Source organism: Engystomops pustulosus, chromosome 9 (assembly GCF_040894005.1).
Source record: "Engystomops pustulosus chromosome 9, aEngPut4.maternal, whole genome shotgun sequence".
Lineage (NCBI taxonomy): Eukaryota > Metazoa > Chordata > Amphibia > Anura > Leptodactylidae > Engystomops > Engystomops pustulosus.
Window position 1 is genome coordinate 42704735 of NC_092419.1, and position 25288 is coordinate 42730022.

The following is a 25288-nucleotide window of genomic DNA, read 5'->3' on the forward strand; positions in this document are numbered from 1 at the left end:
TTTAGCAGTGAAAATTTAAGGGATTGTCCAATGCTAATTAGAATTAGTGCAATTATAGACACAAATACATAGAGATCATTTGTCCTCTCAATAGGAAAGGAATAAGCACACATATACTGGGGGAGATTTATCAGGATTGGAACCGCCAGTAATTGCGATTGTTTTCTTCTTTACACCACCTCAACACCAAGGGGGCATGAAGGGAAGGTGTCGCGGGGGATGTGGCACCAGTAAAAGTTTGGAGGCTGCAAAATATTTTTACACCAGGTAGGACCTGCCATAGAAATATATGCTATGCAGCCTGATCCAGAGCCTCTTGATGTATCTGGCGGTGCCGGAGGGTTGGGATTTCACCATACCTTGGTGCATAAGTGGCGGCATTTGATAAATCTCTCCCACTGTATCTATGTACGTATCCCATCTATATCATACAAAGTATGTGTACAAGGCCCCTTCCAAAAAAAAAAAAATTAACACAAGATCAGCAAAATAGGAAAATCACTAAGAATTTCCAAAACCTGCATAAAGATATAGGAGGTCAATTATCAGGGCTTCTATGAAATAAGCTCTGAGGGTTAAATTTAAGCGTACACAGTGCATAGTACATCGTACATAGTACCGTGGCCGCGCTTGAAATTGCAGCTCAGCATCATTCACTGGAATGGCACTAAGTAGCACACAGGCCACAGAATGCAAGAAAGTGAAGCCACTGGCCTGGAAAGAGAAGGTGGTTAGTGAGCGCCAGGTGTCAGACCTCCACTTATCCGAAGTTGGTCAATTTTTAAAACCCAGACTACCCCTTTAATGGATTCCGTAACATCTCATTTGATCTTGTACCGGTTGAGGATGGTGACAGCTTCGGCATCATCTTTGCAGCCCAGGAGCTTGTCCATGTTAAAGTGCAGCACGGTCAATCCCAGCTGGAGAATGGCTTTTATCCCATCGTAGAAAAAGCAGTCCACCACATTGACAGCACTTTCAATAGGCAGGACACTGATGAAGAGGGTGAGAAACCAAGAGAGGGACACCGAAGAGAAAAATGTCATGTCTGTCATGTGATCAGTCAACTGAGGCAAATAATCCTTGATGAGTTCCTCAAATACCGCCTGATCTACCAGGGCACCTGGAAGACAAAAGATACTCTGTGATTATCCAAAATACTCCATCATTGGTAAAGATATCCACATAGCTAGATATGCAAATTAGCTCTCCTCCGGAAAGAGGAAACCTGTGCAAACTAAAAAGTCACTGGGTAAATCACACATTTTAAACTTATTTGTGTGTATGTAGTGCTGAAGAGGTGTGGAGGTGGCACGAATGAGGCCATCATCCACTGACAGATTTATCATAATTTATACCAGTTTTCTGGAAACCCACCGATGAGCTGATCCAAGCAGAAGCTGAGGATTATAATAACGAGACAGAACAGAATGAGAAACAAAGCAGCTCAGATTTTAGTAGAGTGACCAGCTCCAGGAACTGCAGATGAGAACCTATGTACTAGAATAGTACCTGAGCTGCAGTGACTGAGGCCGGCCACTACATAGAGAATGGCGCTAGACTTCCAGAGGTGGCGAGGATGAGCTAATTGGAAGGGGTCCTTTGCTGTGCACCACCACTGATCAGATACTAATGACCCATCTTGTGGATACTCATCAATATCACAAATCTGGAAAACCCCTTAAACTCTGATAATAAAGAACATTAGTCAAACGGTGGTTACCAATGATTCTCCTGTTGAAGTAATCTGGCAGCATCCTTTCACACACAGCCACTAGCAGCCAAAATGCCTCCTCTTCTTTGGCATAAAGCAGAAGAACTGAAGTCAGGATATTCATTGCCTGCAGAAGCACAAGAAGGTACAAGGGTAACATTTTGAAGCAGAAACCTTCATTACACCATTTGGATGCCCTAGACGACATACAGGCGGTCCCCTACTTAAGGACACCCGACTAATAGACGACCCCTAGTTAAAGACGGACCCTTCTGCCCCCTGTGACCTCTGGTGAAGCTCTCTGGATACTTTGCTATAGCCCCAGACTGCATTAATCAGCTGTAAGGTGTTAGTAATGAAACTTTATTGATAATCCTTGGTCTCAATATAGCAAAAAATGTTAAAACGCCGATTGTCACTGCGACAAAAAAAGACGTGTCTGGATCTACAATTTTAAAATATACAGTTTTGACTTACATACAAATTCAACTTAAGAACAAACCTATGGACCCTATCTTGTACGTAACCCGGGGGACTGCCTGTACTGTAATTTTATCAGGATAGTGTAAGACAGTCTGTCTGCAATACGGCTGTAAGGTGAATTTCAAGGTCTGATGACTTCCAAGATAAAAAAACTCACAATAAACGAACTAACAGTACAATAGGGGAGATTTAGCAAAGTGTCTGAGGTAAAACTGTTCTAGTTACCTATGGAAACCAATCAGAGCTCAGCTTTCATTTTATAAGTGGCTGTGGGAAGATGAAAGCTGCGCTCTGACTGGTTGCCATGTACAACTAGTACAGTTCTCCTCTCAGACACTTCTGATAAATCTCTCCCATTATGTGCCCAAATGTATAAACTCTGAACAAACAATCCCTCTATTAGAGATAGGTATCAATCATTTTACAGATGAAGCTCAACATGAGATCAAGTCAAAAGGGCCATATCTAACAAAGGTGCATTACTTCATGGTTTAGTTGCATAGTCATGGGTTGGGTTTGAGAACATGGAGGCACGATGTCTTTCCTGTCTTGGCATTCACAGTTCCCGGAAATTGGGGCACATTTACTTACTTTCCTCCGACAGAGTTCACTGCCTTTTTAGTGGTGCATCTAAGTGCTTGGGCTTGCGACACAGTTTTTAACTTAAATCCCGCGCTCAGTGAAAATTAGTCGGAACGTCCAACAGCACGCCCCGCAATTTGTGTCGCATGGAAGCCAGCGCAGCCGTGTCACAAAAGATGGCGTGCGACACAATCCCAGCGCAGACACCTGTTAAATACCTGTCCAAGCCGTCTTACGCTCAAAAAAGGCAAACAGTCCGACAAAAGTGAGTAGTGCAACCCTTTGTAAATGAGCCCCATTATTCCTTGGACAAGATGGTCAGAATGGCCACAAGCTTTCCTGTACACTTAGGTACATTCCCATGCAGTAGAATACCCAGACCAAGTGTAAATTATCAGAAGGTGTAAGACATACTAGACCGAAGTGTCTATAGACTAGTCATTCTGAGTACGTAATTGAGACTTTCGGTTGCCAGATATTTAATGGGTATGTCCAACCATACTATTAAAGGAAATCGACCACCAGGATGAAGGATTGTAAACCAAGCACACTGACATACTGCTGTGTGCCCACTCCGGCAGAAGCTGCTCTTCTTGTAGCTTCAAATGCCTTTGTTTTTAAGAAAAAGATGTTTTAAAAAATTACGTAGGTGAGCCTTCGGGGCTCCAAGCTCCGTTGACATCTATAGAGTCTGGAGTCCTGGAGGCTCATTTGCATAATTTTTGAAACCTTTTTATCTAAAATGAAGGTCCTAAGAAGCTAAAAGAAAAGCTGAACCTGCCAGAGGGGGCACTCACCAGTATGTCAGTGTGCCTGGTTTACAATTCTTTATCCTGGTGGTAGATTTCCTTTAATGTTGAATAGACATTAGCATTCGCCTCAGTGCTGAGAACAGAAGTCAGTCATTCACCATTTGTAATAAACATGTTGTTTAGGCACAACGAAAATACTCATCCTCATCAATATCCAAGAGTACAATGGTGCATAAATATTGTTTCACAGTGGTTTATGCCAAAAAACATGTCAGATTTTAGAGAGACTTAAGTCATAACCCTTTTGTAAAAAGCATCTGAAAACTGTCTGAAACCTTGGAGAAATGTGCAAAAGGAGTGAGAGAAATCTTTCCCACACAAATTATTATTATATATTTCTGTCGTAAACAGATTGAAAAATCTATATACAAATAACATAAATGCCAAGTTTCTACCTTCAAGGCATCTCGATTCTTCCAACACGATCCCTTGGACTCCAGGTAGAAGCTTGGCATTTGACTTGCCTCCGAGCCGTAGCTCCCTCGTTGCCACACCAATACATATCGTTCTTTTTAGGTCCATAAACCCAACCCAATGTTTTCTGTGCCAAATGTGCAAACATCTAAAATTCTTATTGCAAATAAAACTGAAATCGGCTAACCTGACAATATCCAATTTTGGGGTTTCTGTAAGCGTATGCAGTTAAGACTCTCCTCAATGCAGAGATGCCGGTGTCACTCTGAAAGGCAGGATGCTCGGGCAATGATCTGCGCAAATCACGTTCAATCTCATCAGTAGCCAATGAGCACGTACCTAGAGACTTCTCCACAATTTCTGTATAGTATCCTGGGTTAGACCCCATGTCATTTACAGCACCTAGCAAGTAATAAGTAAGAAAACTGTATTAAAAAGGGGTTTTCTTACCCCCATTGAATTATTATACTGATGACTTATCCTCAGTTCCTTCACAGTGGATGCAGCATTCTGGCACCCAGAGCTACTTGATCCATCTGATCGGTATGGGTGCAGGGTGTTCTTTCTTATAGAGAAAAGATCTCAGTATTGAGCCATGTTAACATGAATTAGTAATACACTACCTTTTAAACACTTAAAGGGGTTGGCCACTTTAGATCACATTTTTTGTAATGTGTGTGTTAGTTTGGGCAGCAGGATATTAGGTAAGTTACTAATTTATTAAATGATCTGTTCCACTTTCTTGAAATGTAAAGTGAAACCCCCTTGGCTTCTACATCATTAGCTGCCATTCCTGTCCAAAATAGCTGGAGATGCAGGGTCATGTAATCCGAACAGTCCATGACCAAATGTACCGTCCAGGACCTTAAGCTTATATATATGTATACAAACATAAGGTCCGGGAAGGTAAAGCATGGGCACTTAGGATCACATGACAATCCATTTTAGGCCATTTTATGACAGCTGATGAGGAAAAAAAGACATATAAACAAAAGTGGTTCATAACTTTAAACAGATGTACATTAGTACATTGGTGGCCAACCATTTTAGGATGACTTACCAGAAGAATGTCTGTAGAAGGAGTTGCGCCAGTATTATGAATGTAGTTTAGAAATGTACACTCACATTGAGAATTCAACATTACATCTGAGGAATCTAGCAGTTTCTGATAGAGATGAATTGGCCCCTTGGCCAATTGTAGCCATGGCTAGTAGCTAGGAGTGCGCCCGAATGAAAAGTTCAGATCCGCTCGTCTCTAGTTTCTCACAGAAAAGGTTGAATGGTTGTGAGTTACCTGAGAAAAGTAGCCAGAGTTCTCCTCTCAATGTCTCCGGGATGCCTCTGACCACCAAGTTCCTTGAACGCTTTGTGCGAAACATACTAACGCCTCGGCCACATTCTGAGAAAAGGATATTCCAACTCTGCTCCTTCATTCTTTCTTTTAGCTGCAGAAATTAAGAAATATTTATACAGATTATATTACAATATCAACTATATTTGGTCATCTAAAGGGATTGTCCTATCAAATAGCCCTTGTCTATATTCCTAAATATAGTATACACAACTGAAAGAGGGAAGAGGCTGAGAGCCCCTCTCACTAGACTGAAGCAGAGAGCTGAGAACAGCCATTGGGGAACATTTACTTACCCGTCCCGTTGACGGCGCCGATCCGGAATGTCCGAAGAGGATTCAGAGCTGCCGCAATTCATTAAGATCATGCATCCAGTTTCTCCCTTCCCCCGCTCAGGTCCGCCGGAGTTCACCTTCTTCTTCCCGGTGCATGTGAGTGCTGATCGTGCAACACAATTTTGAAAGTTAAATCCTGCTGCTTCTCCTAATTAGTCGGTTTGTCCGATGGCCACGCCCCCTATTTGTGTTACATGAAAGCCGGCGCTGATGCGCCACAATCCGATCGCATGCGCCAAAAACCTCGGGCAATTCAGTGGAAATCAGAAATAGTCGGGAAACCAAACGGAAATGCGTCCAACGGACCCTTAGTAAATGCGCCCCATTTGCTCTCTCTGAGGTGGATTCAGGCCCTATATAAAGTTCTCCCTGCAGAGTAATCAGTTCCATATATTCATCATGTAACATTGCATTAGCCCTATAGCCGTCACTAGAAAAATCAATGTCTTTCGTATTAAGCTGCATTTCATCAATGCTGGAGGTTTTTCATTTTGCTTACCATAATTGGATCCAGGTTTTCAGTGTCTTGAGGATGGAAAACAGTCATTAGCGCCTCTGTGCTCACAGTTTTACTAGAGCCTTTGGAGTCCAGCATGGGGTGTTCTCCCTGGAAGTCCGCTGCATTGTCATTGTAGCCAGTCTGAAATATGGCAATTGGGATGCTTTTTACAATAAAATTTAAGAACCTGAAAACTTGAAAATAAGTGGTACAGCTAGGGAGCTGATTACTTTAGCAGTTCCCATAGGGTTTATTTAAGGTGACAGGTCCTCTTTAAATATATGGATGCCACAGGAATAACAGCTGTACAATCTGCATGTGTGGGTCAGTTGCTATTTTACACGACTAGGTGACCTTTCAAGGTGTTTGGATAAACTATTGACTTCTTTTGCAAGCCTTCTGTATTTTTCGTGTTACCACGACACACTGGTAACATAAGGACCACAAAACTGGACAGTGGCTTGAGAACAGAAAACATTTGTGTATAGGTAGCCGAAATGTGCAGAAAACTTCAGTGGGAACGGTAGTCTGTGCTCTAAGATTAGATCAGAACAGATGAAAATTGACACATTGATGACATGTGACAAACATGGGCAACATAGGGGATGCAAATAGTAGGTATCAGCCCTGCTTGAAAACTCTGAACCCAGCAGTTAAACCGGTCTTATGTTTCAGAAAGTAGCAACCATGGCATCTGCGAAGCTTGACTCTGGCCACCTAGTTCACCTAGTCAGCCTCTTTGGAATAGCGAGATGCCAAGAGGTTTCAATGGTAGCCTGTGGCGTGATGAAGGTTGCCAGGTCTACCCCGCCTGAGGCGGGGTGTAAGCGGTTGACAATGTAGGCACAATACATTTCAATACTAAAGTGACTGCATGTTTGGGGATCATTTGGGGGAAATAGGGCAAAAAAAAAACCTATGCAACCATTCATATAATTGATAGTCATATAAAGATTCTGAGTTTAAAGGGTTAAACAACAACTCACCACAGTGTAGGGAATATGCTGGGGACTAGTCACGGCACATTTGGACCTAAGTCTGGCCACTAGAGAGTCAAAGTCTCGGACATCAGTGAACCGGAAAATGTTCTTCCCCTTGGTGCTGATGGTGACGGCCCTTATGGATGCATCAGACTTCTCTATTCCAACAATCTGCGGAGAGAAGGTGGGGACCTTACTGGAGACACAGAGAGTAAGGAGGGAGGTAGCTTTGGTTTTAACATGCTAGAGTTTTTTCTTTAATATCTTTGGATAGATCATGGAAGAAGGTCATGGCACATATTTACTATCCTTTTGAATACATATGGTCATCCACGCAGTGCACTGTGACCAGCAGAAGTCACACATGCAACCTTAATAATAATAATAATAATTCTTTATTTATATAGAGCACACAGATTACGCAGCGCTGCACAAAGCATGTCAAATTGGTCCCTGTCCCCATGGGGCTCACAATCTAAACAACCTACGAGTATATTTTGGAGTGTGGGAGGAAACCGGAGGCAAACATGGAGAGAACATACAAACTCTTTGCAGATCTTGACCTGGGTGGGATTCGAACCCAGGACCCCAGCGCTGCAAGGCAGAAGTGCTACCGTGCCGCCCTTCACCATTTATTTACTGTCTATGGGGGCACTCTGAGCCCTCTCTATTGTTACCCAGGCCTTCACCCCAACACAGTGATTCCCAGATGAGACTCAAGGCGACCTAAAGGCCAAGGGCATGCCATGATCAGCGATATTTTATTAAGCGACACATCCCAGGCTGCCAGAACAACAGGAGGATGGATTTTCGTTGGAGCTCCTGCTCAGAGTTCAGGGGACTCTGGAGAGAAGCTACAATGATAAGCCAAATTTCTCTATGTCCTATGGACGCTGATACAATTGAAAAAGTGAGAGAGCTGGTACTTTGCGCCAGATAAGTGAATTGTGGGCACTCAATCTGTAAAAGGTTCTCCATCACTTCCCTGAAAGATGAGGGAGAACATTAGTAGTGTAAGAAATTGATGCTAAATAAATCATGCCTTATATTTACAAGATTATCCAACATAAACACAAAGGGGGAGATTTATCACTAGTTTCTGAGGTAAAACTGTTCTAGTTGCCCATGGAAACCAATCAGAGCTCAGATTCAATTTTATAAACAGCTGTGGGGAAATGAAAGCCAAGCTCTGATTGGTTGCCATCTAGAACAGCTCTGCTCTATTTGGGGGAGATTTTTTCAACAGTTTTTTACTCTTTGAAGGCTACAGAACAGTAGTTTTGTGTATTCTAGGCTGGTTATCATGTAGCTTGCACTTTGCATTACCTCTCTGAGTGGAATGATAGTACTGTACAGACTCCCATCATGGCTGGCAAAGCAAATGTAGTTCTCAGAGACACACATCTTGCCCAGTGCGCAGATATGGGTGAAGGGGATCCATAAGAAACATTCGTGCACCTCCTTTAAGATTTCTTCCCTAGGCAGTCTAAAGTATGAAGCGAAATGTTCGCTGTGAGCGCGACTCTCCAGGCCCCTGGAAGGGAGTCAAAAGATCAAGTTAAAAATCTAATCTGCACAATCAAGATTAGGAAATCTACCATCAATATCAAGCATGGATAAACACGGAACACTTGCTCATAGATCCAGGCATTACTGTGGTATTCTTCTTATACTTGTTATTCCCTTCTAAAATCAACTTTTAAAATTATGCTAATGAGCCAAAAGATTTTCATTAAAAACACAAACATAATCCTGATATTATATCAATGGTGGAGCTTTATCTCTTTAACAGGCACCAGAATTGTGCTTCTAGTTGCCACCGTTCCAGAGATATAGCCATTTGAAGTGCACCCCCTCCAAAAAAAATGTTTATAAAAAATTTTAAAATGGAAAACTTATTAAAAAGAAACAAAAGTTTTTTTCTCATTTTTAGTTGTTATTTGTCTGCTAATAAAAAAAAAAAAAGTGTCCCAGCCATCATACCCCCTGAAGGGCAAATGAAACATAGCCCGATAATGCACTGAACAGTCTGTCCATAGTTTCTACTTCACATTAGGGAAATGGTGTAGAAACAATAAAATGTTAATGTTTAGCAACGCCATTGGGTGACAATTTTTCTCTCTGCTCTGATCTAATATAAGACATGTAGGATCACTATTACAGCACTAAAAACAAAGTTTACCTTGTGACCCAGGTGTGAGCAGCTATAAAGCAGATGGCATGAAACAAAGCCTGAGAAGTTAAGGTGACATAGTGTATAATCCTGCAGTATCAGGGAACATCTACAGGGCAATACCGGCGCTCCTGCAAAACAAGTAACCAGATCCCGTCCAGCTGCTAGACGGAAGGGAGAGGAAAACTTACACTTATTAGAGAAACCGGCCAATACAGTTGTATATATCCAAAACGTGAATATACCAGAGCTACATATATAATATACTTCTGACTGCTTGTTTCCATGTGGTATTATACAGAGCAAATGTAAAAACTCAACTATATAACTGTAAAAGAATTTCTGTAAATTCTAGTGCAAACATTTGGTAACAAGTCTTCTTCATGGGTTAGGCCACCAGTTACAAACCTTGGGGCTGAAGACCTGGCAACCTACTTTAGGGGTTGTCCACCTATAGCAAATATTTCATGTGGTTTGTTTAAGTAAAAGTTACACAATTTTCCAATATACTTTCTGTATTAATTCCTCACAGTTTGAGATCTCAGCTTGCTGTCCCGCTGTAGAAAGCTTCTATGTTTACTGCCAGTGAAATCTGACCATGGTCACACAGGTTTCCAGTGCCATCTTTATGCTGATGACACCCAGCTATATACTTCTGCCTTACTACAGAACACTAGGGGTCGTCTCTCACATCATGTCCTTCTCTCTTCTTGAAACTTAATCTTTCTCATCTTTCCACCATCTATTGACTGATCAAACCCTGATCTCTCCATTTCGGTCTGTGACGTCACCCGAGGCAGCAGGCCTGTTGTCTTGGGGTTGTGCTATACTCGGACCTCTCCTTTGCACTGTATATTCAATCTGTTGCTCGCTCTAGCCGGATGCACCATAGAAACATTTCTTACAAAGGAAACCTCTAAAACACGAATTGTCGCTCTGATTTAGTCCCTCTTATGCATTTATTTATTTGCAACACCCTTAAATAATCATAGCCAGCCCCCCAGTATATATCTGCAGCCGTGCAGTATATCCTATATTCAGCCCCCACTACACATCTGTAGCCCTCCAAGCATATACTGTATCCAGCCCCATTATATGCCTCCAGCCCCCAAGTATAAATCTCCAGCCCTCCGTCATATAGCGCAAGCCGTTACTATAGTTCTCCAGACCCCCAGTATATAGCATCTCCAACCTGCAGGCCAATTTATTCAGTAGGTTGTTGCAACAATAACAAAAAAAAAAAAAACTGTACTTCCCTTCTCCCACTCCCCAGAGGTTTGGCACAGTCTCCTCCGCCCCCATAATTGAAACGCCATCTGCGACGCCTGCGCCAGACATCACTGCTCCACCTGCGCCAGGACGACAATATCCTGTGCGCTCTGTGGTATACGGCAGAGCAGGGAGTCTATTATTCCCTCTGTCATAAACACCAATGCAGTGTGTAAAGCACTGCACCAACTGCCGCCCCGTTCTCTGAATGTTCTCTGATAGTTCAGAAGAGCCAGGGAGAACAGGCCAATTTACAGAAGGCCCGGATTCCAGCGGTCACCTGAACGGCCCATATTATAATCCACCTTTGTGCCAGAAGGAGTAGCGGGTCCCAAGGGTGTGTGTTATTCATGGCAGTCACTGCATCTTTTAGCTGCTGGGGGTGTTACCAGAGCCCTTCCTTGCTGTAGCTTCTCAGGCTGTTACACTGTGAAGGAGCGCTTCCCCCTCCCACTGTGTGCTGAAACTTCCTCTGCAACAATGAGATTACATCACAAAGAGCTAGGGGGAAATGTTGAGGCAGCAGAGGGGAGGGGAAAGTCTTCCTGCAGTGTAACAGCATGAATCTACAGCATGGCAGGGCTCTGGTAAAATACCCAGACATCTTCAGGCTCATTACCACAAATGTAAAAATGATAACAAATATAAGAAGATTACCACAGTGATAGGTGCCTGGATCTATGAGCAAGTGTCTCTGGTTTATCATGCTGGATTTTGATGGAATATTTTCTTTAATGGACATCTACCATTAGTTTGACTGATGGTAGATGTCCAGAACTTAAATGCCTGTTCCTTTATGCATTAAGTGGAACTGGTTTTAGTGCATAAAGAAACGGCAAACTTACAAAAAAAAATGTAAATTATCCGGAGGCACAGAGGCTGATGTCACCTGAGCGCCTCTCCGCATCGCTGGACTTTAATTTATTCCGCCCCCGCTGTAATTGTATCTCCCGCCCGAGGAACTAGGAGCTGGGTGCCGGGACTTTAAGAGAGGAAGGCAAGAGATCTTTACTAGCTTCTTGGGTGATGCCAAGAGGCACCCTGGTGACATCGGCATAAACACCTCCGGCTAATTTACATATTTTTAAGTCTTTTTCTTTGTAAGTGTGTGCTTTATGCATTAAAAACTGTTCCACTGTAAGCGCTGGACATCTACCACCAGCGAAACTGATGTTAGATGTTCTTTAAAATAGTTCCTAATCTTTTGCGCAGAAAGAAATCTAGCTACAAGCAGCCACCACTAGAGGGAGCTAAATGCATGCACCAAACTGAACAGGAATACACCATACAATAAGTGCACTTAGAAGTGTCAAGATCACATGTAACCAATTTTCTGAACAAACACATTTTGATCAATTTCTTTTGTACTCCAAATAGTTTGGTTTGCGTAAACTGATAAAATGGAAACGCAAAATTTCCAGGGACCACATCTTCTGAAAAGATTGGCTGCCAAGTGCGAACAAGAAATTCCGATGTCGGATTCTTACCTCTTTGTGATTTGCAGAGGATCATTCAATATTGGGTCATTCTCAAAGGTCTCTTTGTCAAAAAGTCTCTTTATAGCATAACTTGCAAGCTGCTCCATCAACAGAAAAGTCTCATTTATGTGCAAGAACATTGAGAAGTAATGATCCTCCCCCCGGGACAACACATGTATGCTCTCTGTAAGGAGGACGGTGGACGTCTTTTCAAGTCTCGAGATCTCGTCCCAGGAGATGATGAGTTTTACTGGAAGTAATAAAGAAAAATATAGATTATTGGACATTGTCTGTCTACGGATATTTACTTTTCATAAAGATACAGAAAATTGGATCTGCTCAAATTAAAAAAAATCTCACACCGAGTGTCACTTGAGAGGATTATCACCTGAGCTAAAGTGGATTATAACTCTGTGGTATCAGGATCATAATCCGCGTGTCCCGAGGGAGATATTACCGGCGCTACCATTTCATTTATCACATAAACACTCCTCGCTTCAGTCTACAGATAAAGTAACTTCCGTCTTTGCTTAGAATGATAAAACCGCAGCGTGAAATCGTGAAGATAGAATGCAAAACAGTAACATAAAAGATGAAAACAAAAAAAAAAAACTGTAAGTTTGTTGGAAAATCTTTCGAGGAGGAAAGAAGATCGCTTGGAATCATGGCGATCCACCGTGACCTTCCTGACATGTCCGTTTTCACAAATACTTGCATTCCCATGAAACTACAATTGGGTAATCCTCCTTTTAGGTCTATAAATGTGATGTTCCTCTGTATTTCCTACTGGAAAAATAAGAATATGTATGTTTATACAGGCCGGTTTATTCCTACTGATCAATGGCCATTTAAGGGTGTGAACCATGAAGCAAGAAAAAAAAAAAAACCAAAAAAAAAAAAAAAACCCGATAAGCTCACCTTTTGCACATTTTTTTAACTTTCCTACACAACCCCCTACACAGTTTTTGTGGCTAGCACATGTCCCCATGTGTTTCTAAGGGCTTATCCTAAAAGCTTGAGGAGACCTCACACGCCGATGAAACGTGGGCCTATTGATTGCGCATGAGAACACACAACATTCAAAGTGAATGAGGCCCAAGTCATATCAGCAAATTTATGTGGCTATTGGACTCATTAGTAGGGTGTAGCTTTGACTGCATGAAATCACGATACTTATGGACTGTACCCTTCATGGGCCCCATTATTAGATAATTACTATTCCTATGAATGGATGTTCTGATAACTGTCCATTTACAGATCACAAATGAGCATGCAGCTTGTTTATCGAGTGTTTGTACCTTTTATAAACCTTGGTATTCAATGACCTTAAAGGAAACCTACCATCAGGAATCTCCTTGTTAAGGCAGATCCCATGGTGGGTTCCTTCTAAAGTCCTAAGCCCTAAACTATATTTCTCTAATACTTTAACCAGTTAAGGACCGGGCCCTTTCCTGTTTTTGCATTTCCATTTTTCACTCCCCCCCTTCAAAAATCTATAACTTTTTTATTTTTACACGTAAAGAGCTGTGTGACAGCTTGTTTTCTGCGTAACAAATTTCACCTCATTGTGATGGTATTGAATATTTCATGCCGTGTACTGGGAAGAGGGGAAAAAATTCCAAATGCAGTGAAAATGGTGAAAAAACGCATTTGCCCCATTTTCTTGTGGGCTTGGATATTACGTCTTTCACTGAGCGCCCCAAATGACATGTCTAATTTATTCTTTGGGTTGGTACGATTACAGGGAAGCCAAATTTGTATAGGTTTTATAATGTTTTCATACATTTACAAAAATTAAAACCTCCTATAGAAATTTTTTGATTTTGCCATCTTCTGGCGCTAATAACTTTTTTATACTTTGTTGTACCGAGGTGTGGGTGGTGTTATTTTTTGCAACATTTGATAATATTTTCATTGATATAATTTTTAGGACTGTGCGACCTTTTGATCACTTTTTATAGATTTTTTTTAATATTTTTCAAAATGGCAAAAATTGGCATTTTCGAATTTGGGCGCCATTTTCCGTTACGGGGTTAAACGCATTGAAAAACATTAATATATTTTGATAGATCGGGCATTTTTGGACGCGTCGATAGCTAATGTGTTTATGATTTTTACTGTTTATTTATATTTATGTCAGTTCTAGGGAAAGGGGGGTGATTTGAATTTTTAGGTTTTTTTACTATAATTTTTTTTTTACTTTTTTTATTTTTACTATTTTTCAGACTCCCTAGGGTACTTTAACCCTAGGTTGTCTGATCGATCCTATCATATACTGCCATACTACTGTATGGCAGTATATGGGGATTTTCCTCCTCATTCATTACAATGTGCTATCAGCACATTGTAATGAATGGGTTAAAATGAAATAAAAAACCTGAGGCTAGCATGGAGACGAATCGCTGCTCCCCGATGACGTCACGGGGAGTGACGATCCTGGGCAAGATACACTGCCGTCTTTTTGAGGCTGCCGGCAGCTTTGCCGGGAGCGATCACTGTTATAACACCCACGATCGCTTAAATAAAGGCGTGTGAATACAGCTTGTATCAGGAGCTTCACTGAGGACGCCAAAGGAAGTGATACAGCATAGGCTACTGGAACGTGGTGTACCCTATGCTTCCAGACTACTCCACACCCAAGTAGCCTCTGCCGAAAATTTGCATATTAACAAGACAAAGTTTTAAGGGATTAAGGGACAATCCAGGATCAAGGATTGTAAAGCAAACACACTCCCATACTGATGTGTGCCCCCTCTGGTAGGATCTACTCTTCTTTATGCTTCCTATTCCATGGTTTTTTAAGAAAAAAATGATGCAAATTAGTCTGAGGGGCTCCAGGCTCCATTAACGCCTATGAAGCCTGAAGGCCCTCAGGCTCATTTAAATCATTTTAAAATACCTTTTTTGTAAAAAACAGGACATATAAGCTAAGAGATGATTGGATCCTGCCACAGAGGGCATACACCAGTATGTCAGTCTGCTTGGTTTACAATCCTTCATCCTGGTGGTATATCTAAAGGATTAGAGAAAGATAGTAGGGCTTAGGATGTTAGAAGGAACCTACTATCGGATCTAGCTTAACAGGTAGATTCCTGATGGTAGGTTTCCTTTAAAGGGATTGGCCAGTCTTTAACACAAATTGCCTATGTGCCTTTACTGCCTTATTATATAATAATGTTCACCAATTGATTAATCACCCCTGATGCTTCCTTTAGTTCTGTGTGCAGACTCCCTGCACTCTGTAGGATGTTTGTTTACATGTCTGAATACTGATAATAGGGTAATAGGAGGTACTTTCAGCAGGAGATTATAACTCATCCTGTTGCTCCCCCTCCTCTTTCCCTGTGTAAATCAGTGAGAAGGACTGAGAAAAAAAAAGACACACTGGAGGCTGCCATGACAGACGACTGAAGGAGTGAGAAAAAAAAAGTTGTGTGAAGATGCAAAGTGCAGCATGTGGAGAACAGGAAAAGGCTGAAGCTCTCACAGGAGGCAATATACAGGAGGCATATACATGCAGAAACATGTCTGTTAGAAGAGGTGGCCAAAATTATTCCCAATTGAAAAAAGGGCAATATATTAGTGGGAACAGACCACGGTGGCCACAAAGGTATGAGGCAATGTAGAGATTATTAATCTTTTTATGGAAAAGAAAATGTTTCTTCAGTTTTGCGAACAGATAACTTCAAATGCTTTTATTTACTTTCCCTCCTTTCTCAGTTCTAATTTTTGGTTGGGGGAGGGGGGGTATTTTCTTCACAATGGATTATTGTGCAGCTGTGGTGGGAAAAGTGAATCTCCCAAAATGCTTTGCAGCTGAAGTTCTATGTGAGCAATGTGTAATGGAAGGAAACTGGAATATGTGTGGGCATGCAGAATTGTCATCAAGCCAACTCTAAATGCTGTTCAAGGAGATCGGTGCAGAAATACATCAAGGAGTTACTAAATTACTCCATATTACACACAACAACACTTTAAAGGACATCCATCACCAGCATCAGGGATAGTAAATCAAGCACACTGACATACTGCTTTAGGATCTGTTTTAGCTTCTTATGCCCTGGTTTTTACAAAGAAAAGGAGAGTTAATGGGGACCAGAGCCCCTCAGGCTCATTTGCATAATTAAAGCCTTTTTTTTCTTAGAAACCAGGGCATAAGAAGTTTAACGAAGAGCTGATCCTGCCAGAGGTGGCAGACACTAGTATGTCAGTGTGCTTGATTTAGAATCCTTCATCCTGGTGGTAGAGGTTCTTTAAAAACTTGCTGGAAGATACCTTCACAATTACAACTAAAGGAAAACTCGGGTGAACACAATCCTCTTAAAAACTTACACTCGGAGCCTAGAAGAAAGGAATAGAAGCTTAAAAAGTTGGTACTAAGATACAGCCAGCCCTGGCAGGGAACTCTTCCTCTCCAGTAACTGCAGGAGTAATAGGTCACCAGCTTCTCCTGGTCTGGAAGTCCAAAGCATTTCTCAAACTTCAGGAGGGCTTCACGGAATTTCTCAGGGTCCTCTTCTTTAACAAAAGAGCTCTTTCCTTCTTCAGCAATGAGCCCCTTTAATAGAAGCAAGTGGTTACGTTTAGATATTTTATCATGATTTTGGGTATAGGGAGGAAAGTATAGAGGTTAGGTCCAACTAAAGCCAAAGGGGGCAGATTAAAGTAAATGTACCATCAGATTACACATGCACGCTCTTTACCTCTAAGGGTGGATGGCAGAGTTTTTCATTGATTCCTGGACATCTGTATTTCAGAGAAATTAAGTGTATAAAATATGTAGTGTGAGGTTTTCAGGCTGACATCAGTTGAGCGCTTCATGGCTGCTCTGCTCCTTAAATATGAACGCCCCCTCCTACTCTATATACACTGCTGGTACCCTCCGCTTATCGCAGACAGCCGATGACGTCAGACAGCTGTCAGCAAAACTCGTGCATGGGCGAGATGTCTTTCCTTGCACATCTGCACCTGCTGGCTAGAATATAGACTTCTCGCGGATGCTCCAGTTTTGCAGACAGACGCCTGACATCAGCTATCCCCGATAAACGGGAGGGACCGGCTTTGAATATAGAGCAGGAGGGGGCTTCATATTTTAGGATGGGAGGAGCCATGAGGCGCTCAAGTGATGTCAGCCTGAGCACGTCAGGCTCATTTACATATTCTCATAAACTTCTCCAAAATACAGATGTCCAGGAATAAACAATTTCAGAATTATGCTAATGAACCCAACGGGCTCCTGGGGGTGTTGCCAGTGCAACTCCATGCTGAAGCTGCACAGGCTGTTACACTGTGCAGGAGCACTCCCCTCCCCCCCTCCCACTACGTGCTACAACTTCCCCTGCTGCAGTGATTGCCTCAGGCAGAGGGAGGGGGCGGAGAAAGTGTAACAGCCTGTAAAGCTGCAGCATGCAGGGATACTGGTAAATCTCACAGGCTAATTAGCATAATTTTACAAGTTCATTTTAGAAGGAACGAGTCCCTCCCATAAACATGCATATTGAAGCATGTACAGTGTGTGTCAATGAAGGCTACATAAGCTCACATCTAATCTACCTGTGTTTGGTTAAACAGCTCTGAGATGAGGAGGATTAATTCTTTCACATTCAGATTGATCTTTGAAAATACTGCTCATAGTATACAATAGCCAGGGAGAAAGCGGGAAGGGTTAACACACACAGCTGCGTAACCAAACAGCAGAGAAGTGAGAGACCCTCTTCAATCCTGTAGACAGATTTTCCATAGCAAAGTAGAAGTAACATTATAACTAAAGGAGCCCTAAATTACACCTCTACTTTATTATTTGGTTCGATAAATTTTTATTCAATTTATATAATTTTCTAAAAATTAAAACCGTGTGTCTGAAAAAAAGAAATTGTTTGTTTTGCCATATAGATGCCAATAACTTTTTCTTTGGTTTCCAGCCCTGTGCAAGGTGTCCTTTTTTGTGAATTTTTTTACCATTACGGGGTCCGTATGACCTTTTGCTAATTTTTAAATCAATTTTAGATTTCTTGTGAATTGACAAAAAAGTGGCTATTCAATTGCACCCTAGGGGGTCTGATCACTTGTACAATACTGCAATATATTGTAAAAGAGCCTGTGATGTCATCTGAGAGCTCCGTCTGGTTAATATGACTGCCAAGACCTTAACACTGGTCGGCGCTCTGCTACAACGTCACAGGGGGCGCTGGCCGGATACGAACGAAAACCCGACGGATTCGGAGAAACCACCGCATTTTAAAAAAAAAAAAAAAAAAAAAAAAAAAAGTGTCGCGGGACTCGTGCTTACCTTCACCAGGTATAGGCTCGTGCATTCCGGCGGACCTCGGGGAACTTCAGCGCAGCAGCGACATCTGGTGGACAGCGGAGGAACTAACTTAGTGAATCACCGGAAGACCCGAATCCACCGCACAGTACGCGCCGCTGGTTCGCGAATGGGCCGGGTAAGCAAATCTGCTCCAATGGGTCATTTGTGGTCCTATAATTCATTACTGGAGCTTAGCTGCAGTACCAGAAACAACACGTGGACAACAAAAGAGATTTTTCTAGCAAAAGGTAACCCTGGCCAGCGAGTTATAGTTTCCCAATCTTCACCACCTCCCTGATCTATGCAGGTCTCAGAAATGGCGCGCCATCCATGCAGCCTGTGACTGGCCGCAACGTACGACACATCATCCAGTTTACATCACTGCCAAGTTGTTACCTTCTCTTATGCAAATGAATCTCGTATATAAAAAGCACTTACTCTAATTTTCCCTTGAACAAAGCTGGTGATGTCATCGCTGGAGTCAAATACTGACAAAGTCTTCATGACGTTCTGCTCCAGCCATTGCCAGTGCTTGAATATCTCGTCTCTGCTGGCTCCTACCAAAATAAACCCGCTATAAGTAGTAAGATTCCAGTCCGGCAGATTCAGCAAGTGTTTATAAGATGCACAAAGCTATATACTGTATAATGAAAGGAACAGCGTGTGATAATAGAAAGTAACACTGCGGAGGTTAACACCAGCATCCCTGCAGTCCCAGCGGACCCTCCCACACACGGAAAGCAGCTTATATTTCTCCACTATACACAGGCGGGACCAGCGCCATAGTGTGGGTGGATGGCGAGGACACACTATGACCTACAATTACAGATTGCAGGCTTTCTCCTACACAGCAACGAATCCAGAGAAACATAATGCAGAGGAATCATAGGCACTCAATACATAAATCAGATGCCTCTGCAAAATAATTGAAATTTAGGGTCCCCGGTAGGATTCACTTGAGCGTTTTCTCAGTCCCTTCCATTATTTATGGCGATGGACGACTTGTTTCTAGTGAAAGTTGTAATGGGAATGTAAACATGTCCTGGTGATCTATATGGAGGTCATATATGATTAATGAGGAATCGCTGCTGTACTCACCACAAGCGATGGACCAGTAGACCTGAGAGTCAGGAGTTTGGTGGAGAATCCTAAACGGGGCGACTTTAGCCGTAGAATCTAAAACTGCATCAAGAGTTCCCACAAGAAGACCTGGGGAATACAAGAAGAAGCTGTATCATTTACTGACACAATAACCTGTAGTAAAGGGAACCTGTCACCAGATTTTACTCCATTTAATTACTAGTAGGATATGAAATGTCCTTTCTAAAATTCCCTCTTTTATGTGAAATCTTCCGTTTACCTGCTTAAAAAAAAAAAAAAATCACATCCAAAGTCATATGAAAATGAGCAGAGAAGTGTCATATTTTGTCAAGTTTACTGGCTGGATGGGAGATGTCACTTCAGACGCCTCCATCTTGGGTTCTACTTTTTACCATATAATTTTAAAGATAGGCATCTTGTCTTCAGGTCACACTTGTGGTCTGATCCAGGCTTGTAGTTCTGTGAGCTACAGAATCCGAGATGCATGAAATTAAAGAAATAGCAGATCACATTTTCATATACCGTATATACCCGAGTATAAGCCGAGGGTGGGATATGCATTGGTCACAGCCCCCTGTAGTATATAGCCAGCCTGCCAGCCCCCTGTAGTATATAGCCAGCCCCCTGTAGTATATAGCCAGCCTGCCAGCCCCCTGTAGTATATAGCCAGCCTGCTAGCCCCCTGTAGTATATAGCCAGCCCCCTGTAGTATATTGCAAGCCTGCCAGCCCCCTGTAGTATATAGCCAGCCCCCTGTAGTATATAGCCAGCCTGCCAGCCCCCTGTAGTATATAGCCAGCCCACCAGCCCCCTGTAGTATATAGCCAGCCCCCTGTAGTATATAGCCAGCCCCTTGTAGTATATAGCCAGCCCGCCAGCCCCCTGTAGTATATAGCCAGCCCCCTGTAGTATATAGCCAGCCCGCCAGCCCCCTGTAGTATATAGCCAGCCCCCTGTAGTATATAGCCAGCCCCCTGTAGTATATAGCCAGCCCGCCAGCAGTATATAGCCAGCCCGCCAGCAGTATATAGCCAGCCCGCCAGCAGTATATAGCCAGCCCGCCAGCCCCCTGTAGTATATAGCCAGCCCGCCAGCCCCCTGTAGTATATAGCCAGCCCGCCAGCCCCCTGTAGTATATAGCCAGCCCGCCAGCCCCCTGTAGTATATAGCCAGCCTGCCAGCCCCCTGTAGTATATAGCCAGCCCGCCAGCCCCCTGTAGTATATAGCCAGCCCGCCAGCCCCCTGTAGTATATAGCCAGCCCGCCAGCCCCCTGTAGTATATAGCCAGCCTGTAAAAAAAAATAAACTCTGTACTCACCATTCCGACGGCCTGGACAGCTCCTCTTATCATGTTCGCGGCGGGTCTGGAGGGCGTGGACCTGGCGCCGGCCTGAAGAAAGAAGAGGCGCTGTCACAGACCTGCTGCGAACATGGAGATAGAAGAGGAGCTGCCCGGGCCGTTGGAATGGTGAGTTCTCAGTTTATTTTATATATATACCCGAGTATAAGCTGAGTGGGGAATTTTCAGCACAAAAATTGTGCTGAAAAACTCGGCTTATATTCAAGTATATACAGTATATTTCTTTAACCCTCTGTATCACAAACCTGGATCAGACCACAAGATGTGTTCTGAAAGATGAGATTTAATATGACATCAGCATATTTCTAGGTGTTTTTTTATACATAAATGTGCAAAATGAGTCTAGAAAAGACATTTCATACCCTACCGGGGGGGGGGGGGGGGGGTTATTTTGGGAGGTAAAATCTGGGTTCCTCTTTAATAACTTGCATCAACAATTTATCACCTACTCGGAGGATACAATGGGGCAGATTTGTCAGATGTGTCTGGAGGCAAAACTGTTCTAGTTGCTCTTGGCAACCAATCAGAGCTTAGTTGAAATTTTTTAAACTTCTGTTAGAAAATGAAAGCTGAGCTCTGATTGGTTGCCATGACCAACTAGAACAGTTTTGCCCCCAGACACTTCGGATAAATCTCCCCGTGTGTCTAAACTGTGCGTGTCCGACTGCTGGGACCCCCAAGAAAGTGGAGGTCCTTTCACTTCCATTGGAATGTTGTGAAGTTTATGCCAAATGATAGATTTTGTGTATCCATTTCACAGAACACAACATTATTTACCATTTTTTAGAGCTAGAACATTGTGACAATTTGTATTGAAGCCTGGATGTATAAACACCAATATTGTATCCATTATAATAGTAATTACATGATGAAGAAGAAGTGTTCTCCATACAGTACTGTATAGCACATACATCATCTCATCTCAGCCACAGGAAACACCGGGAGCTCCAGTTACTGGAATGTGCTGAATTATTCAACAACTGCTGATCCCTCTGTGCCCGACAGGGAACAAGGCAAAGATAACTTTCCATATGTACGGCTGTTACTGGAGAAAAATGAGCGCACAGAAGCAAACTCTGGAAGCAATATCATCATTAGAACAATGGAGAATTTTGGATAAAGATAGTATTTCATTTGCGACAATGGCAGCGACTAATATACCAAGAGGCATGGCACATGGGAAGACGCGGGCATGGGGGTATAATTAGTGACAAGGAGAAGAAGGGAAACCTATTAGACTCGCACGTTATCATCTTCTTAGTGAGCACCAATACTGATCCCTTCATGGGATTACACAGAATCTAATTCTGCTGTCTGAAGCATTACTAGAACGTAGGGAGCAAGGATCACATTGCTGAGCAAGGGGTCAATATCGTGGCGGGGGTGTAACCCGGGCAATGTATCCCACAATATAAGCATACAGTGGGATACGTCTGCGCCATACATTGTAAGGACACAATGGAATCGCCACAGAAAATAACGTGACGTGAACCAAGCCTTATTTCGATACGTTGGATTTGGATCATTAATCACCCTTACATGTTGTTATTTCCAATAGTCCCTTGCACATATAGATCAAATTCCTTGGATTTTTTCCCTACGTAAATGTGTGCAACATTGACATATCTTCCCTATAACATAAAAGAACCCATGTGATGCCAGCACATCCAGGTCCATGGGTCTCTGTCAGTTGTACAGAATCCAGGTTCTATTATTCCATGTACTGTATTTCGGCAGTATGGATTGTATAGCAGCCTGTATATCACACCTGACCTCTATTATTAGAGCGCAGTCCTATCATTTATCACTGTACATGACTCATACTGGTTATCTAGAAGAAAACGCCAGTGAGAGAGCTGGCATGCCCGCGCTTACATCTGCCAAGTCGTCTTACTTCCCCACTGTTACAGCAGCTCGGCAGGCACAACATTACCAGTCTGTGTCTCCAATATGAACCACCCCCAGAAGCCATCAATAAAAACAAAGGCGCCCACGGTGCCAAATGAAAAAGTAATATAGTTATAAATCACTTAAAAGTGAAACTGCTGCCAATACCATGTGATGGGCAAGTCATTAAAGGGCACTTTCCTCTAAAATCCTAGTAGATATCAATCATGAGTGCCAAAACTCTGTTTACAGGGGCTGGACCCCTGCACCTCTAAATGGATATGCACTTTTTCACCCACAAAGTAATCCAGTGCCCTGGAGAGACGCCTCCTACTACCAAAAAAGATACTTTAGTAACATGATACTTAATAACATCATTTCATAAGGTTCATGTGCCCTAGTACAAAATACCAGCTTCATACATTGTTTAAAACCCCATTAAACTAATAGCCCCCCCCCCCCCCATGCTAGTGGCTCTGCGAGCTACAGAACTGGAAATACAGGCAGTCTCCAAACTTAACACATCTCAGGCAAACATGACTCTTCTCTGCTCAATTACACACGACTTTTGAGATGTACTTTTACAGAGAAAAGGGTGAGATTTCAGATAAAAGGGAGAATTTGAGGAAGGACATTTCAGACCCTAACTGAGAGGGATCGTAGTCTAATGGGGTAAAAGCTGGTGACAGTTTCCCTTTAAAAGAGGAGTTACACCTTGACATGTGTCACTGGTCTAACGGGAATTATGACCTGTTATGATGTCATTTTAATGGCCCTTTTAAATCGCCGACACACTGACAATTATTGTTTGTGACAACATTTTATACACAAAATAAGGCAGGAACTGAATGTCTCAAGTTTACAGGTTTTTTATTTATTTAAGCAGAAGGTTAAATGCATCAACCCGTATCCACAGGAGGGGATCCCAACAATGGACTGTACCTTATCAAAAGAACAGTGTGCCCACCTCCTATAGCCATCTTATGCTGCCCCATTCAGATCTATGAGACTGCCAGGGACAGCCGGGTGCTGATCGGTTCTCAAGATAGTTTGGGGGTCTCAGTGATTGGATACTACCTATTAAACCACCCTGAAGATAGGTGATGAGTAGTAAATTTGACCCAACTCCATTAAATAGGAGCTTTTTTTATGAATTCCAGTATAGTATAACCATAAAGTTATATTATTTTAAAGGGATTCTCCAGCGACATAGAAGTTAGCTCCAATGGACAGGGAGCTAACTTTGGTGGGGGTCTGAGTGATGGGCCCCACCCCCATAGGTCACGAGAATGGCGTACTGGTGATGGCACACATGGCGTTACAAATGTGTTTTTGGCTCGTTTTTAAGCATTATCTTAATTGAAACCAATTATGTTAATTGAAACTGGTCATAAATGCATGTGTTTTTTGACGGACTGCTTAAAAATGGGCCAAAAACGCATTCAAAATGCCACGTGTGCCATCACCCGAAGATGAAGATAGCAACCGGTCGTGTGTATACTGGTTGCTATATTCATCTCTATGGCACTGATGGAGATTACCGTGTAGCTGAGGACAGTGCTCCCTCAGTCCCAATAAGTAATTGGAGCGTGCGCAATGCCCAGGTAACCCATCATCAGCCCACATAAGACCTGCATGATCATATCTCACTCCTGAACTTGTTGGACTTGAGGTCATGTTCACACATTGCCTTTTTTGCATTGTGAAAGATGCTGCCATTTTTATGACATAATATTACATACAGCGTAACAGAAATAATAATGTGTGAATGCAGCCTCACAGGGTTATTACCGGTTACATGCGCTTCTGTAAAAACGCATAAGTGATTGGGACAAGCCTCTCCCCATTGCAATTGAATTGTGTTTCAACCCAAATGAATTGCGTTTTGGTCCATATGTTTTACATATGCTCACTAATCGGTGGAGGAAATCACCAGAAATGATGAAGAGCCGGATGGCTGTAATATCTATAAAACTTTACTTAATAAATAAAAAGTAAATAATGTAACAAATGGTAAATCCAGAAACTGTAGCAAGTACACAGGAAGCAGTCAGTGACATCTGTAGTGATAAGAGCTGCAGTCCATTAACTATTTACAAGCCCAACCAGCAGCTTAGTGCTAGACATCAGTGGCTTGTGCTATGTGCCCATTACACGACGCACTACGCTGTTTCAAGTAAGAAAATAGAGAAAAATGATGGCGACAGTCAGCAGCAATAGTTCACTTCAGTTATGAACAAAATAAATTAAACTATAAAGAAGAAGTCAGATATAAATCATTGCAGAAAGTCAGAAATAAGATTGTCGGATGATCCGGCTGATTCGGACTGAGCGCGGGATTTAGCTCTCAAATTGTGTTGCAAGACAATGCACCACGGAGAAGAAGGTGAACTCCGGCAGGCCTGACGGGGAAGCGACACATGCAGGATCTTGGCCGGATGATCGTAGTGAATCGTGGCACAATACATTATCGTCGGACAATGCACTTTCTGTGAACTCCTCCAGACGGGTAAGTAAATGTGCCCCAATGTTTGTCAGTACT

The 25288-nt window shown here is 42.5% G+C and overlaps 1 protein-coding gene across 1 annotated transcript in view; it reads right to left on the reverse strand.

The window, feature by feature from the left end:
• TBC1D8B (TBC1 domain family member 8B) overlaps positions 1 to 25288 on the reverse strand; it is a 34728-nt gene that overhangs the window by 8324 nt on the left and 1116 nt on the right. The window contains exons 2-12 of the mRNA XM_072124597.1: positions 19496 to 19606; positions 18836 to 18954; positions 16423 to 16648; positions 12100 to 12340; positions 8497 to 8704; positions 7177 to 7341; positions 6191 to 6331; positions 5300 to 5450; positions 4193 to 4407; positions 1724 to 1841; positions 838 to 1123 (exon numbers count right to left, since the gene is read on the reverse strand). Coding sequence (XP_071980698.1) covers positions 838 to 1123; positions 1724 to 1841; positions 4193 to 4407; positions 5300 to 5450; positions 6191 to 6331; positions 7177 to 7341; positions 8497 to 8704; positions 12100 to 12340; positions 16423 to 16648; positions 18836 to 18954; positions 19496 to 19606 — 1981 coding nt within the window. The remainder of the gene's footprint in view (positions 1 to 837; positions 1124 to 1723; positions 1842 to 4192; positions 4408 to 5299; positions 5451 to 6190; positions 6332 to 7176; positions 7342 to 8496; positions 8705 to 12099; positions 12341 to 16422; positions 16649 to 18835; positions 18955 to 19495; positions 19607 to 25288) is intronic.